Here is a 17,806-nt window from a genome sequence, read left to right as displayed (position 1 = left end):
ATTTTTTTGACACAATGGAAACACTTTCCTTCATTGTGATTTTATTACGACTAAGCCCTCGAGTACCCTGTTTAGAACGGAAACCACCTCACGAATCGCAGACTTCCCATAAGAGCTGTGGTCATTGGAGGAACCAGTCACCGTTACATCGCGTGACGCGCACCGCATAATGGTTTCTTGTCTGAAGACAGGTAATTCACACAGTTTATCAGTTCTTCTAACTGTGCGACGTTAATTTTCAGCTACTAAACCAAAACGTTAAAAATTTGAAGATCTCCAAGGGTTTGGAAAGTACACACTGCTGATGGTTCCAAACGTGGTTCCTGGCTTTCCATCGCAGATTGGCTTTACTTCCAGAATGAAATGTTGACTAAAAAACGTTACAGTGTATGTCCTACTGCCGAAAGCAAACAGTTAAGCAAGGTTCACCGCCTCGCCTTGCTTTATGATAATTCGCCAGGGTGTAATTCGGCTATTGTCAAACCACAAATGAGCAGCAAATTTCATTAGGTCACAATAATCTCGTTAGAACCTATTGGGTGATAGGCTGACATCACAGACAGAAGAGATGAAACGTGCAGTGAAAATAAATCAGTACAATGGTGTTCGTCAAAGTAACCACTACTCTGTTTTCACTGGAACGGCCTGTTCAACTTAGGAAACGAAATAGCTCCCATCGGTACCGCACACGCATTTTTGGTGGTGTCATATATGGTTAAGACGCCGGAAGACAATGGTGTCGGCGAGGCACTTAGGTGAGATGTTACTGACCCATCAAGGACACTCGAAATATAGATCGATTGAACACCGTTCGGGATAAGCGTAATAAACCACATTCAAAGAACGACTGAAGTTGTCTATTGCTGAGACTATACATGAGTCCATAAAAGTAATGAAACGAATAAGCACACCCCTGGGACAACCGCTTAGTGCTACCATCGTTTTTACATTAACTGTCTGGAGGGCATGACATACTGTTTAAACGTGCCTTTATGACAAGGAATGTAAACATTCTTGCATATTCTGTTTACCGCGAGTGAACATTATGTATTGTTGATCTGGTTTCATAATGCATCACGATTTATCTGTTTATTACTTCCTTTGATCACCAGCCAGTCGGCTATCAGTCAACACCTGATCTGACTCTCTGGCTTTTCTGGGAGGTATTTGGTGAAAAGCGATCGGATCACCGCCAGCAGGAGTAACCAGACGCCTTGGGGCAGTGTGACAATGTCGTTCAAATCAACACCGGTTGTTTTGAGGAAGCTCCGCAGCTCGATCTTGCTTTGGAAACTGCAACACTAGACCGTAAGCCCATTGAAGTGAAATCAATCAATCAATTTATCGGCTGTACACTGTGTACCGAATTCACATTGGTTTCAGCTGCTACAGTTTCGCTCACCGGAGAATGGGAATGTGGGACGTACAACCAAGCCTTGGAGGTGATGGTATGTTTATTGAGTTCGGGACCAGGGTAGCTACGATTGGAAGACAAAGGCTTCGATGTACGAGCAAAATTTTTGTCATTTTTCAAAGTTGGAGCACAGTAAAACCAGAGTATCACTGTGATCCATGATGTAGCATTGCACATCAGCCATTTTGTCACACAAAACCACATTCCCAAGGGACAGTTCTACATAAAGTGGAATATCATCAGACATGTGTAGACGGTTTTGACGTGCTTCGCTATTACAAAACACCAATGAACTGATATTCCGCCTGGTTGCTGTTTTATACGCCAGTTCACAGGCCACGGCGCTTCGCAGCACAAGCACCTAGATTGCCAGGCACGTCTTGGTATTATAACGTTTCATTCAAATGATGAAACCTAACTACCTCTACATTGAAGAAAGCACACAAATAATAATTATTATATTATCCTGGGTTTATCCCACTTTGTTTGGACTATTTTCGATTGTATTATATAATACATTACTAGAGCATAGTAATCAGATAGATGATGATCACCAAGTGGGTCCCATGCAGCTTCTAACCGATAACCACCTTATATGCTAACAAAAGAGCAGTTGTTAATCACTTGAGACGTATGTCAGATTTGGACTGGGCGCGTGTAAAAACCAAGCAAATTCCGGAACAAACACACGTATTGAGGCTATCAAGAATCTGAGAGAGCATTTGAGGTACAACTACCATATATTTTCGTGCGCCTAGCATCATTGTAAATGAATGAATACGGTTCATATTCATGCATACCCTAGCTCATGTTTCGTGTGTAACTTTTTTTCCACGAGTTTCAGCCGTAGCACACAAGATAGTACACACGCAGTCAACCTTGGACCGGTTCCTCTAATCGCGCATGCATTTTCGAGTACCTGAGTTTGGACTGCATCTCGTGACGTACCGCTCAATAAAACATACCTTGTTCTTTCTTTTCTATTATATTATACACTCAGGTTGGCGCAAATTAGGGCAGAAGAAAGACAAATCGTAGACCGGTGCAATCATCTGTTTCTTGGTCGTCTACTTACAGACAAACATACTGTTGTCATGGCAACACCACCGAAGCAAAGTGTAGTTTTTTAGCCCCTTGTTGCTGCCTACCCATCAAGTTAATTATCACGTCTGTTTTGATAGATTATCATTGCAGGTACTCTGATATTTACTGATAGTCATTGGGGATGTAAGAATACCAATCGCGATTACCGCTAATTTATGAGACACAGAACTTTCTACAGGTTAAATATGATTATTGAAAAGGTTCCCATTATCTTATGGTATTTGTACGGGTTGCTCAACGATTTTTTCGAAAAGTATACCATCCAGACAATTCTTGAGGTCATAGAGAACTTACCTCTCTCTGTGTAAGCACCTATATTGTGAAAAACCACTTATGGCGTTCTAAATTAATTTCCGAAAGCTGGTTACTCCAACTAAGCTAGATCCGTGGATTCTAGTTCAGGCTGACTGATAAATGCCCGTAACTAGTCCTTGAAACCTAACATGTAGAAACGTGTAGGGCTATATCACCTCAGGCACTGGACGAAACATGCGGACGATGCAGACAGGCAATGCTTTGTAAAAAAACGGCTGGTTATAAGAGAATGGTCATGCATTACAATAACTGAGATGGTTTCATCAGCCACCCAAAACCTGATCATTACCACAAGGATGTTTTGCAGAACCAGATGGGGTAGCATGAATACGCAGTTAAGTAAGACAAATTCATTATTCGGCCCAAGCATAATGACCTGAATCCCACAGAGCTGTTGTGCCGTCGGCCACGGCTTTTAGGTTCAGAATGACACGACGTACTCTAAGTTATAGAACACAGGCTGTTGGGATAGCATAATAGATGTTCATCTTGCAGAAACTATTAGGTTCTGCAGCTACAAAATAAGGGATCAATATGGTCTCAATATGGTAATCGCTGAAGGTTCTCAGGTAAGTGGGACGTTGGACAAACAATGGAGACAGAAAGAATACGAATATTTACCAGACATTAGGCGGGGTAAATGGGTAGCCTACTAGGCAAGCTGGAGGTCATATCTGAGCACACATTCTATGGTAGGTATGCCGAGAAGCCTTCGAGAGCTCCAAATAAAGTAAATACGGGCTACCCACTTATTACTCATTACATCTAAGTTAACATCATCTATGTATGTCTTGTAGTCACTCCTCTTCTAACGGACCACCTGAAACGAACGACGAGAACTACTGTAACCAGGCAGCCCTTGAGAAAGGTTTTACCCTTTGATTTAAAGAACAATCAAAAGCGATGCTATTTAAAAGACCGTCTCTCGTAATGCAGGTCGCTACAGTAGGGAAGTTATAGTCGGTTTTAGGCACTTACTTTCAATCTGACAATATGACTAGTATGAATTCGTGGCATAGAGTTCTAGGCAGTTAGTACCTTTGCCACCAATTCAGTCATAATGAATGAGTAGTCTGTAGACAGTGAGGAACTGTCCATCACATTTACTTCTTTGGGCATCGGTGTATTGTGGACCAAACATTATAATAAACTTTCTTAAGAGCAATTTCAAAGTGAGTTGATTTCCGTCCATTTTCTGAAGATTGTTTGCTGGTTGGTTCAGTTTGATTTGCCCCAATTTACGTTGAGTCTATCCACTGTAGTAGTAGTAGTGCTGCCGGCCATCGGTGTATTGTGGACCAAACATTATAATAAACTTTCTTAAGAGCAATTTCAAAGTGAGTTGATTTCCGTCCATTTTCTGAAGATTGTTTGCTGGTTGGTTCAGTTTGATTTGCCCCAATTTACGTTGAGTCTATCCACTGTAGTAGTAGTAGCTGCCGGCCACGAGGAAGAAAAAAAGTTCATTTCTATAAGGGAACTTCCACGATGGTTTATAGCTTCATTTGTCCACTTGCTGCGACATGGAAACAGAAATAGCTTGATTTCCTTGTTTCCGCCTGGTGCAGGAAGTGATTTTTGAGCAGGTTCGGACAAGCGAACAGCGCTGAGTCTGCACCGTGTACTCCAGGCATTGCCGGGATCTGCAGTATGGGTCAGTATCTTCAAGATCAAAAACGCCATGCCTGTATTATTGATGACAAGTCACCCTTAGAGGCAAAAACTTTGTAGCAGAGGATACTTCGAAAGGATAGTACAGTACGAGTTGCCTGGCCATACGTGTGTGATTCCCTTCAGCGTTTTACGTCCGTTTGCTACGACAGCGCACTCCCATCGATTCTTCGACCCCGCAATTAAAACTGGATATGTAATGCACTTCATCTTGAATTGAAGTGGTAACATTTTTCCGTACACGTCCTTTTTTTCACAATGTGGGATGAATTATAGACAACTTTTCGCGAGTAAACAGTTCACTGTTTGGTGAACCACCAATTATGTTAGCGGACATCGTAACCTTGGTTTGTGATTCGCGGCAAAAGGGAAAACACAGTGGGTTCAAGTCCAACTCACTCGTATTTTGTGATCCTCTCTGAAATGACAGATCCCGTCACTCTGTAGTAACCCTCGTCGTTCGTGAGCGCTGTATCATCACCGGCAGATCTCCCACTTGTATAATAGATGAGGCATGTTCCGTTGGTGAAGTTTGCCTAGAAGAAATAGAAAATGACTTTACTGTCACTTGAAAATGACAAAAATAAAGTGTGTCAAGAAAGTATACAGCTTACTGAGTTTAAGGCACATACAAACCTTGGAATCTTTCAGTCATTTAATCTTTCCGTCAAGCACTACCCAAGAATAACAGCCAAAACCGTATATCCATTACCCGCGGAAATCACATGGCTTCTGTCGGATTTAAGGTGAATGGCCGTGTTTCACAGCTATCCCAAATACGTTTGGATTTACTTGAAAAACGTCGACCATGAAATAGGATGTTTTGGTTGTACTAGCAACGCCACAGTTGTTGGGTGTGGCATTTACAACTACCGCCATCCGCTGTCAGTTTTCGCATTGCAGTCCCATGCTAGCTGATTTCGGAACTTACCACATTCACGTAGAGAACAATGACTCAGCAGCGGGATGGAAGAAACCTGCTTGAATCACCTGAACGGCTTAAAGACTAAACGGAGAAACTTGATGAGCTGTGACTAATTATCAGTCAGTATTTTGTGGCAACATACTGTCGGATACAGGTCGCCCATTCCGAGGAAATTTGTGGTGTCTTTTGTTTCTGGTAGTCTGATTGCCTCTATTCTAATTAGCGCATGAAAGCCAAACAGATGGCTGAATTTGTTGAGTGGCGACTTATCCTTGAAGTACAGATGCAAAAAGCGAGCAGAATTCTCTTCATGAGAAACTCTGAGTCGTTTTTTTCCTCTGGAGTTGAGCGAACAAGGGATGTTGGTGCACATTTGGCAATCAGTCTTCTACATCAAGAAACTAAACGTTGAAGGTGGCTTCAATCAATCATTCATGGGCTTGTGGTCTCTTCTTAACGTCACCTCGGCAGTCTGATTACCGTATGCACATACAGTGTGTGCAGTGTCCGCTGTTTTGCTGTATGTAACGAGAATTTCAACCTGTTCCACTATGGACAGGCTACTCCTAGGCTCGGACATCCCGCAGAGGAGAACACCATTCAGGGATGATCGTCGCACACAAGGCTTATACTAATCATTCACCTCAAGTGACCTTTCCCGCAGTGTTTTCAAGAGCAGAGTTCCTTCACATCATAAGAGATACATGACTGAGAACATCTACGGTTTGTTGTTCCAAAGGATAGGTGGAAAAGAGAGAGAGACAAAACCAACTCGAAAATGCAAATTAGTCGAAAGGAATTTACCCATACAAGATGGGCGGTCATTTTGGGCCAAGCTCGTAAAAACTAAGAAGCATACGACCAAACAAACCAGCTAAGCCACCAAGAAGGAATGAACCGGAACACATGTCTTTGTTTCATGAAATTTAGAAGCGCCAATAAAATAATCGTCCGTCTGCCAAACTGCATTGACGTATATTTCTTAAACCATTAGTCTAACCCAGCTGGTGATCAGTTCGTGCAAACCCCTTCCCCCCCCCGCGTCACTTCATCCAAAGTAGCTACTACATCAGTGGACTGAGAGAGCGAACCACTCACTAGATAGATGTGTCCAAATCAATTCGGTGGAGGCCTTCGAATCCGAATGGAAACGACAACACTCCCCGGGAGTAACAATGGCTAACGGCATAGGAATTGGTACCAAAGCGCTTGCTTTCCATTCACTTCTAATTGCTTTGGGGTGTAGAGTGAGTTTTATCACTGGGACATCGATAAACCCGCACCATTCAGAATACAGCAACTCTGTATAGTAGTTATTGAACTTTAAACCGAATAAAATTGCTGAGGCAGTTCTAGATATCCACCACGGTCAACTTACTAATGAGCTGGTCTTCCCCTAAGGCAACCAGTGCTACGGATTGCAGATATCAACTGGATGGAGGGACCAGTAGCCTTACCTCTTCATTTGGAAACTTCGTTTTTAGTGTGGCATTGATGTATGGTGTGGAGTTAAGAAACGACCTTAAACGAATGAATGATTCCAAGCTAGAAGGCTGAATTAACCATCGACACGGGATCGCTTTCACCTAGGACTATGACTCATTCGATCATCGGATTTGGGTATGCATGCAATAAATTCACACTCGAATTATGGACCACCTTTTATGTGTCGGGATTTTTCAAGAATAATGGGCTTGAAATTCGGTTTTTATTGAACCAATGGAACCAATGGAACCAATGAAGGTGCTGAGGAAACAACCAGAGTACTTAGGTGCATGAACCGTCATGATCTTGTTGAATGTACTTTCTTCACCGTCCGCATTTCAGTGGATTCTCACCTCAAAACGTGTTTTGTGCGTCGTGTCCGGTGTTGCNGTGTTCAGACAATTAAAGATCACACGTTTCTCTCGTTTGTGCCATCTTACTCCTGCTTCCTTGAGAGACATATCACCTTTCTACATGCACGATCCAATTGGTTTTCTACTTAGCGTATAATTTATTGGGCAAGTCTATCTTCGAACCGCACAGAGCCTAGGCTCCTTCAGTGATGAAACGCTCCATACCGATGTTTCCGTCGCGTATTCCGACAACACCATTTAGCCACAGTCACCGTGAGACTATTTCTGAAGCAAGCTACACTTTGGCTTGTGCATACGTTTCTTATTCTCAGGACGTCAGGTGACTACGTTGAAAAGTCATCTGATCAAGTTTTCTGCCGGCACACAGCAATAGATTAGACCACACGTGGTACGTACCGACTCACGGCCAAAACACTACACACAGGTACACTCCTATCAGTATCAAAGAAGTCGTATGGCTCCGATAACAAAACAGTCATCAATCTACGTTTTAAAAGACATGTACGAACAAGAGAGAGCCAATGGATTCTTCATGAAAAATAGGTCCATCCGAGTAAGACGCTTTGAGAGGTCTACGTTACAAGCGTTCAGTGCTAGATTAACCGAGGTCAAAACACCTGTTCTAAACATCATCACCAACAATGAAACCATTCATTGCTGTGAGAAAGCTTATTTATTTCACCACAAAGATGTGACTATAGCCTGTATGCATATTTACCCACGCATTGACGTCAGGTGATCAAGATGCGTTTGGCACCTTCACTATGCATAATCAATTGACTAGGATCCAGCCCCACACCTTAGGATAGGCACAGTTGAACACAAGAGCGTCCGTTGCACGAGTGGTCTGGTAAGGATTAACAGATCCGAGTACTCTGACATCAATGGCATTGGTGCTTTGCTAGCAGCAAAGTAATTGACTTTTTCAGCAGTCCGTGGGGTGAACGTCTCGAAACCCGCTTACCCGTTTCGGTACTCATTATTAGGAGAACATTTATCCAATCAGAGATCATAAAGATACCGAAACAAAATTTCTAGTCTGCGCACCTCAGAATACGTGCATGTTTTAGACACTCCTGAATACCACGTGTTCACACCAAGTGTCAAGTTACACATGCGTGACACAGAGTCAACCGCTGAATATAAGGTCAGAAGAAACAGCAAAATAAGCAAGGGAAGTTGTGGTCACTAAAGCGGCGGCTTTTTAAAGCCATGAGATTGGACGACATTAGAAAAAATGTCATTATCTGGGGTCATGGCTTTGAGGAGGAAGAGACTGTCACATAAATATCACAGTAAAGCTTATTTGATGCGGTTTCTAACGAGATGTACATAGTGAAAACGCCAATACATTGCAAAGAGTTTGCCATCAACAAACGAAAAAAAATTCACATGAAAAGCAGTAGAGTACGGCAAAATACACCTACTTACAAATTACGCTATTTACCTTTCTTTCATGGTGCTCTTTAGTTGGAGTAATGTGTTATTTCAAGTAATTTTGATGTCAGATATCTGATGTCAGATATCACTCCAAATGAAAGAATAAGGCAGCCTATGTGCAGTTAACTCATTTGAGGAATAACAAGCCAGAGATTCGGTGGAGTCTCTAATTAAAACCAACGTAATTCACTGGTCTAATTAGAACACGAGTTTGACGAGCATTTTGGGACTAAGCTATCCTAATGAGCTCCAAGAAGGACAAAACTAGTAGAGCTTTCAACCGAAGAGTTTTCAACATAAGTAGTAACTTTCCGTTTTGTTTTCAGACTCGGAAAGTTATCTCACATGGTCAGAGTGTTTGCCGTGTTATAGTCGCTCAGAGTGTGGTGTTTCAAATAGTGGTGACGGAGGGATGACAGAAACCTATCCTTTCGTCATTAGGGTATACAGGCCGAAATTCGATCTTTACAGACTGGACGGAAAACGAAATCATGAAAAACGGAATCAATGGTCTGAATGTACACTAGCGACCACCCTTTGGATAAAGAGTGTTTGCCACATTCACATCACTCTCATCTGAACATTCCCTATTCTGTCCTGATACTTATTCTGGATAGTCCATGGCAAAGTGTGAAACCCCTGGAATCAATATTAACTTTTGTTGCTGCAAACCAGCAATCCACGTCACTAATCATGCCGAATCGTAAACCCCAGACATCTAAGAGTCGAGCGTGTTACCGAAAACCCTCCGGGACAGGCAAGCGCCTACTCTAGCTCGCGTCATACAGTAGATATCCGGTGATCAGTGCTAAATATATGCATTTTTGATTAGCTCTAAAACGAGAGAGCAACACGAGTCCAGTGCATGACCGTTGATCATATAGCAGTTGATCTTTTCGCCGAGTTTATCACTTGAGTTCGTCGATTCGTCGCCATGCGAAAAACACTCAGTTCGCCTTGTCTGATGATGTTCCCTCGGATGGTGACGAGTCGCTTGCAAGCCAGCTGCCGACATAGTTGCTGGTTTCCAGGGCATCTTTGCGCAACGTTATGAAACAGATGACGTCATGGGCCATAAACTTCGAGAAGCCAAAAAGGGTGGGCTACAGACACATACATACGCATGGTTTTGAGCAGACATGCAATCAAAGAAACTTTCTNGTTCGTCGATTCGTCGCCATGCGAAAAACACTCAGTTCGCCTTGTCTGATGATGTTCCCTCGGATGGTGACGAGTCGCTTGCAAGCCAGCTGCCGACATAGTTGCTGGTTTCCAGGGCATCTTTGCGCAACGTTATGAAACAGATGACGTCATGGGCCATAAACTTCGAGAAGCCAAAATGGGTGGGCTACAGACATATATATACGTATGGTTTTGAGTACACATGCAATCAAATGAAACTTTCTAACAGATAAAACCTACTGAGGCCATAAACAGTTCTCCAAGTGTGGAGTATCCCTTCTTTTTGGGGTTTCATGGATATACATCCAGATCCTGAGTACGAATCAATAAGTATGCAAGGGGACGAGCATATCAACTCTTAATTAACTGCGTGTAAACGTTAACTTCCGGAAAACCTTTGAACACACACTATAACGACCGAGTCACATCGTTAGTAATATGTGGGCCATATAGTCGTATTTCTGAAGACCTGATAAATCCACGAAGTGGTGAAATTGTTTTGGTGAGTAGTTCTACCGTCTTCCAATACAATACTTGTACTTACTGAGTTCAAAAATAGTTCGGTTTTGTCCGTGCTTTCTAGGATATTGCCGAGTCGCAGAATTCTTCAAATGTCTCACTGTGTGACAGCTAGGCGCTCACTATATGGAGAGACCCAAGTCTTCGCCGCTAGCAATGTATGACCACAACTTGGCCTCCTAGAGCTAAGAAACGGAATGGTATCTGTCGTATGAACTGAATAGATATTTTCTAGTTTCTATAGCTAGATCATCCATTCACAAGTATGCTTTGAAAACACTTTTTGGTCCCATCTATCTCCGATTTTCCGAAGGCCTGTAATTTCATTCTATCTAGCCAACGTACTAAATATTTACGGGTTTAATTACCGACACCTGTTCTGACGTGCTATGTGTTGAAAAACCACGTACCCTCATTCGCATGGTTTGCTGTCGGAAGAAGGGCAGGTCTATTTCCACATTCTGCTTCCGCCATTTTTTCATAAACGCAACGAACGGTGAATAGAGAGTGTTAATGATTCCGTTTATCAATACATTGGTGTTTTGTTACCTCAAAGAAGCATCACGCGCCAGTGAGCCATATCGCGCCATGGATATCCTAGTGAACAAATCAAAGCTCAAGATGGCCTATGGCAGCGTGAACATGCTTCCGTTCACATTGTCTCTTGCCCAAAATTTTAAACAAAGCTCAGAGATTTAGAAATCCCGAGATTCAGTTATGCTTTGTATACACAAGTACACAAGCGGAAAAACTGAATTAGAAACGCATACGTACTGTATCGATCCAGGTGATAGTAGGTCACCGGGAGATATAAATAACTGACAACGCTAATCTTAGATTCAATTAGTCTGAAACGCGACTGATGTTACTCTGATGGGTTATTGCGGGAATTTCTTGTCAAAGCGTCCATTGTAGCAGCGCGTTAACTGAATCCGAGTCCGTTTACAAACTGAGAAAAAGGCAGTTAGGTGTAAAACCAGCGTCATTTCAGCACTTCAGTCCTACTTGGAGGACCTTTATCTGTCACGGAATAATTAACCATCATTTTCCGTTGTAAATGGAAGTCCCCGTTCTTGTGTGATCATTCGAAAATATGCCTAGCATGAGATAACCACTCTTGAGGTCCCCTAATGAGCGTTCGCATTACTATGAAATACATGCGGATCAGACTGCAATCAGGTGATCGTCATGTCTGCTAACATCCCACGTTGGTGGCCATTTTTCGGAAGAATAAGCAGACTACGTTGATTAGGCCACAGGGGCTAGAAGTAACTTATGGTAAGCTGTGTTTCTGTCCTTAGGTATGTAATAGTTTGAAGGTCGGTATCTTGACATAATAACTGGAAATTCTTCTCAAAGTCACCGCCTCATATATCAGCTATCCACACTTATTTCACATCGTCATCTTCACGTAGGCAATATTGTAGAACACGGAGTAATGGCAGCCGAAACAGCGCCGGTATGTTCTTGGTTAGTCAAACCAGAAGTTTTTATGTAGTCGCCTTTATTGCATCTGCACACCTAGTCGGTTGACTTTCCTTCCTGTAAATATGCAGTATCACAAACTGCGTCTATAGTGTTCTCACTATGCCACAAGTTTAGAGTTCCCTCACCTATATCTTGTTAAAAGTTGTTCACGTAGGGCGCTTTGCCCTTCACCTCCAAAATGCAGCCATATTGGGCCAATTTATTTTATGGACAGTCACTCGTCTGCTCGTCAGCTGAGCTATGTAGGCGTTTCCGTCCAGTGAGCTTACAAAGTAATTTATTGCACAAGATATGTTGTTTTATTCCCGTCAGCAGACATAAAAAGGTAACATGATGTGGTTTTCACGCTGAACGATTCTCGACGTTTTAGTAGAGACTTTAAAAGATACATGTAAACTGGGTTTGTCCATGTGACACAGGGATGAAGGTTATGCTAATCGGTCTTGTACGTGCTAGCTACTGGCGTGCCTATGTAAATAATTCTCAATGTATTTTGAGATTTTTAAGACTGCGAATGTCTCAAAATTTCTTACGTTATTTCCAAATAACAACTGAGGGTTTACTGCTACTTTGGCAGCGGAAGTGCTCAGATGCAGCAAACGCGTGACTACTTAGTACTTTCGTGCACCGTTGTAAAATCTCAACAGCCTACTGTCATCGGTGAAACATTTTCAAAGGATGTTCTGGGTTGTATGCAACCTGCTGATGGTGACAATGAAGAGAAGGCCCCATCGTTAAATCACATACAGCTCGACTGATTCCCATCAAGTGGAGCTGCTATTCTACTCAGTTACGCCTGGTCTTGAATCCAATAAACAGCTGGATTTGTCGGCCGGACTTTTCAACTCTGAGAGGTTATCACGAAACACATCAATCTCAACTCGCAAACTTGTTCGTCTGTCTTAAATTATCAAAACGTATCTGAGACAGGAGCTATTTTGCTCGGATGCACGCAATACGCTTAATAATTCGTTCTCTCGGCTTGACGCAGAGAGTAACCGTGTACAGTTTGCCGCTTGGGGCCCGTTCTCACGAAATTCTCTTTTTGCTAACGAAACAAATCTTGGCAGCCTAGGCTACGCAGATGGCCGGTGTTTTGTTGGCAGACTCAGCCAGCCAAACTCGGAAATCTGAAGCAAAATCAGGATTGTAGTTTTTGCGTGCGACTGCCTTCTACCATCCCCATGCATACTGATGAACCACAGTATGATAGTCACACCGAAAATAACCGATTAAGTGAACTTTGAAAGCTATCGCGCCAGCTGAATTTACGGGTGGCTGCTCTCGAGACCTATCAAATATTGCATCTAGGACAGTGCAATCGCCCAACCTTCTAACATATCAGGATGAAACTGTTAGAAAATCTCCGGACATCCATGAAATCGCCGCGACAGATAGCTTGAATATTCCATTGTTATTTGTGAAAGGAACGTAAGACATTCGAACTAATGCAACTGTTGATGCACGCCAAATGCGCCCTTCATATGCAATTTGTGGAAGTGGCACTCTTATGATTTAGTTTACAGTCACTCGAATTGTTGGTTTTCCACTGTAGGCTATTGGTTTTAGGTCCAGACACACCCAGATATCCAAATCCTCTTTCCAGCACGTTTCTGTCCAGCAGCTCAGCTTTTACCTATTCTGGTCAAGTGTTCGTCATCCTGGCTGTAAGCTGCGGCGTTTTTGTGAGGCTGGTCATCATGAGGCTGCTGGTGGCTACTGATTTCTGTTTTTTTTCACGGATCGTAGAGTGTTCAAGTGCTATACACGGCTAAATTTCAGTGTATCCGTCAATCGCTTAAATTTTAAATCATTGGGGAAAGAGAAGTTCGAATATCATATTTAAGGTTACCGAACAAATGAGGAAAATAATGATAGACGTCGTAGATTCCCATGGTATACTACTCGGTATTTTTTACACCAAACGCTTTTTTGGAACGTTTCAGACCCAGGCCTTACAATTTTGAGGCTACAAATAGCAGACTGCCTAGTTTTACATCGATGAAATATTGCAACATGAATAGAAATTGTGCGTGGGAGGCGAGCGGATTCCGAGGCATCCATCTATAATCCATCTATAATCCAACTGGTTGCTTCTACACTGACCAGTGATGTTGTGCATGCTTGGACCGTTCATGTCAGTTGGAGATAGATGTGAGGCTCCTGCGGTTTCGATAAAGCGTGGGCAACCAGCGTACATGCGCACGGACCATCATATACTTCTGGCCGGCTTAAACGTCTCAAGCAACAACCCGAGGCCAGTATAGTTTCAGATAGTTCAAGTCGCAATAATTTCCCGGTGGCTTTAGTCACTTCAAAGATTCTCATCCTCTGTGAGACGATTTTTAGAATTTGTACTGCAAAATGGAATGTGATACAATAACGACCTAAGAGTTTTGGCTACCCACAACGGGTGACGTAGTTAACCTAAATACTAGTATGGACCCCATGGGTGACAGGAAACAAGTGTATGTATGTCCATCTGCGACTACTGGGCTCTAAGCATTGTTACGTTGGATCAAACTGAAATATGTGCTTGTATATACGTGTACGGACTTCCAACTTCTCTCCAAGCCCAGACCATTGACAAATAATTCTTGGAGGTTTCGCACGTGGGCGAGCTGGAGTGATGAGACGGAGAATTGCTAACAATTTAAAGGAAGACACGGGGACGTACTGGAGCACGCAAGCCGGGGAGATAGGGAATAACTGCTTACTTCTTTCTAGTGAGTAACAAACAAAATTTTGAGGCAGTTAGTTTCTTCAGAACAACTGAAACACTAACGATGTAAACAACCTGTTCATAGCCAACAATGGAGCCATATAAAGAAGAAGTTGTGGATCTGTTCTAGAACAAATGAGAAAAACCTAATCTGAAGATCACTTGTACTTTCATTTTATGAGAAACCATTCCCTATATCGTAATGCAGTCATTCCGAATAGGTAGTTGGTATTGACTAACTGCTCTCAAAACGCCTCAGAAAACAGGATGCTCTCTGCAATAGACATGGGTGTACTGGCTGACTTCGTTAGTGGATAGGTGTTTAAGTGCTGTTAAACATAACAACAAATAATAACAATGTTGTATCTTGATCTTCGTTCCGGGAGAGACTGAGCAGACTCGGTTTCTCTTTAGTAGTAGTAAATAAACTGGCCTTGATTTAATGAATATCTCACGGCTCATTCGCGTGCTTACCTAGTTCATACTTGTATGTATTCAAATGTAAGCATCTTTTTAAATATTAACAACAGTGTGAATGACCTCATTGTCTTTCCCACTCAAGGTCAATGTCCTTAGGGCAGTAGTATCGATCTTTTGCCAGGAGGTTTAGTTCGTTGATTGTGGCTAGTTAGATAAACAATTCAGCGTTGGAAGTAGATAAGGCTTGGGGATCATATTAAGCTAATGGTAGAGGTGCGTCAGTATCGAATATCTCCACGCAAAGTTGCAAGGCTCTTCTGGGAATTCGTCTACTTTGCTATCCGATTTAACTCCGACAACTGATTCTTGTTGCATGCATACTCGCAGAAGCCAGATCACATCCGAAGTAATTAAGTGTAACCTAACGAACACGTCAGTCCTTAAAATAATGGGATCTGTAAACACCAGGTAATGTCAGTCTTGCGTTGAAAACTTAAGTGAATTGCGCATCAATTTTATGGATTGGAAAACTATTCACCTTGAGTGGAGAAATCCCAAAGGTTAACGGGACCTGAGTATCGTTGAGTGCAGAGCATTTTGTGCATTTGTGGGCAGCGTTGCCTAAGTCAGTAGATGTCTAAGATTCTTATTGGTCACTTATTGTCATTGTTTTCATAATTTGGGGCCATGTTGAATGACTGTCTATGATTCCTTTCCGTTTTTAATATAATTCAAATTTCACAGTGATTTAATATCTGCGATGAAAAACAACCCATTCTCTGTACTCCTGCACAGCCACTAGAAGATCCAAGCGCAAAGATGGATACACTTGGTATCGGACTGAGCACCTCTTGAAATTCGTTACAATCAACGCCATTGAAGTAGAAGCATTTTCGACTTTAAGACACGGGCAATGCGAATGGAGTCGAGAGTGCGCCAAGGCTCAAGCACTAAGGCCAGTTGGGAAATATTGCCACAAAGTACTTAAAGAAGTAACAAACCCTTTGATTTACACGGCTTGTTTCATCGACTGAGTAAATCTGTATTAATTATATCATCGCATAAACAACCTGGATATAAATGTGCGATGGTCGTCGGCTTGTTCGCTGAGCTGGGCAGTTTGATTGCAAATGTTTCACTACCAATTGAGGTGAAAAGTCAACGACCATCTACGCTACCTGAGCTACCGACATTTTCCTATATAAATGCGCGAATTTGTTTTTGTACAATAGTGGACAGAGAGCAGGACGCTATTTTGAGGCAACGCGCCTTGCTTCCTAAATATATCGTGAATTTTAAGTGGCAGCCATACAGTGACGGATAAGAAGCCGGTGCCTAAACGTCTTAATTCCACGTTTTAGCTTATCAATTTTGCTTCCGATCTCCCAAGAATATTCTGATCTTCTACAACATGTGCGATAAATACTTGATTATATAGGCAGTGTCTGGAGTGCACTTGCTGAGATTTACTCGGTGACGAGCGTCCTCTACTAATAGCTGCATTATGCAGTATAGATTGGCCCTCAGGCATCATGTTTCATAAATGATTTTTATAATTTTGAAAGCGACACTCGTTTCACCTGTCGTCATATCCATGCGGGCAGCCCAAACCCTGATGCAAATAGCTTGACCCCTTTTATCTAGAATTCGGGATCCTGGAGGCATCCTGCACGCCGAGTTAGGCTCTGGTCGTACAGCATAAGCAGCCGACATTCTGTCGGTGCACAAAGGCAGAAACATGCTTTTACTTTGAAGTACAGAAGAAAAGCACTGAAAACGGGACAAACATGCATCATGTATACGCAAATACGCGGCCAAAAATACTTCCTGGTCCATGATACGCCTCCTGTAACGGCAAACTACTGTTTCCTGGTGGCGGTATTCCAAACTACTGCGATCATTTACGCTGGCAAGCAGGTAGTACATAACGGTCAGACTAGATGCAGTTCATAGTGGTCAAAACCAAATAGCACGAATAAAAAGAAAACGGAGCAATGTTGCCGACAAAACCAGCCATTAACCAATCTCACAAACGTTCGAGTGTAAATATCTGGAATGATCAAGCACACTGGATGACGGGCCAAAAGCACAGGCTCATACTACATTAAGGCTGCCAAAACGACCAAACTGTCGATGGTGCTCGTTTCCCGTTCCACACATGTACCTCCACTACACAGCTGATTCTCCACGGCTCTACCCGAGGGATGTCAGTTGACGCAAGTTGGTGCCATTAGGAAAGGTAAGGAAAGGATAAACAAGAACTTTTTACTCCAAGATCTCCAACAAATTTGTAGATACATATCTATGTATGGGACTGTCATTGAAACCAAGTTCAGTTAACGTTTCAGAAGAGCTTGATAAACAATCGGTAGTTTTATTTGGGCAGCGTGCCGCTTTTGACACAAAAGCTTCATCAGGCCAAGTGAGCAGGTCACCAAATTGGCCAAGTTATAAGTCAGACGGCGAACCAATCAGTAAGTCAATCCTCTTCGGATTTTCACACTAGATACGTGTTAAGTGTCAATTAATGGCTCTTTTCGGTTAGTGAAGTTGTCAAAATCATACTTTGGTGGATTGGGGGGGGTTCAAATTAATTCTGACCGGGTTTGGTTCATTAATCTTTCACTTCAGGGTTCTTCAGTTGATGATTCACCCCGGTTGCCACTGGTTGATTTTCCCTGGTCTTTGTGGGGTCGTGAGTGCTCCGACAGTTTGGTTTGAGGGGGTTGAGGTCAAGTGGACTTCAG

At 42.6% G+C, this 17,806-nt stretch overlaps 1 protein-coding gene across 1 annotated transcript in view; it reads right to left on the bottom strand.

Annotated features, from left to right (window-relative positions):
- The window catches only part of T265_10452 (hypothetical protein), a gene marked incomplete at both ends in the record, with an annotated part of 157,053 nt that overhangs the window by 90,427 nt on the left and 48,820 nt on the right, over positions 1 to 17,806 (bottom strand). The window contains one exon of the mRNA XM_009176827.1: positions 4,904 to 5,040. Within this exon, the coding sequence (XP_009175091.1) occupies positions 4,904 to 5,040 (137 nt within the window). The remainder of the gene's footprint in view (positions 1 to 4,903; positions 5,041 to 17,806) is intronic.

Source organism: Opisthorchis viverrini (genome assembly GCF_000715545.1).
Source record: "Opisthorchis viverrini unplaced genomic scaffold opera_v5_367, whole genome shotgun sequence".
Lineage (NCBI taxonomy): Eukaryota > Metazoa > Platyhelminthes > Trematoda > Opisthorchiida > Opisthorchiidae > Opisthorchis > Opisthorchis viverrini.
Note: the sequence above shows the minus strand (reverse complement) of the source record. Positions and strands in the feature narration are given on the sequence as shown.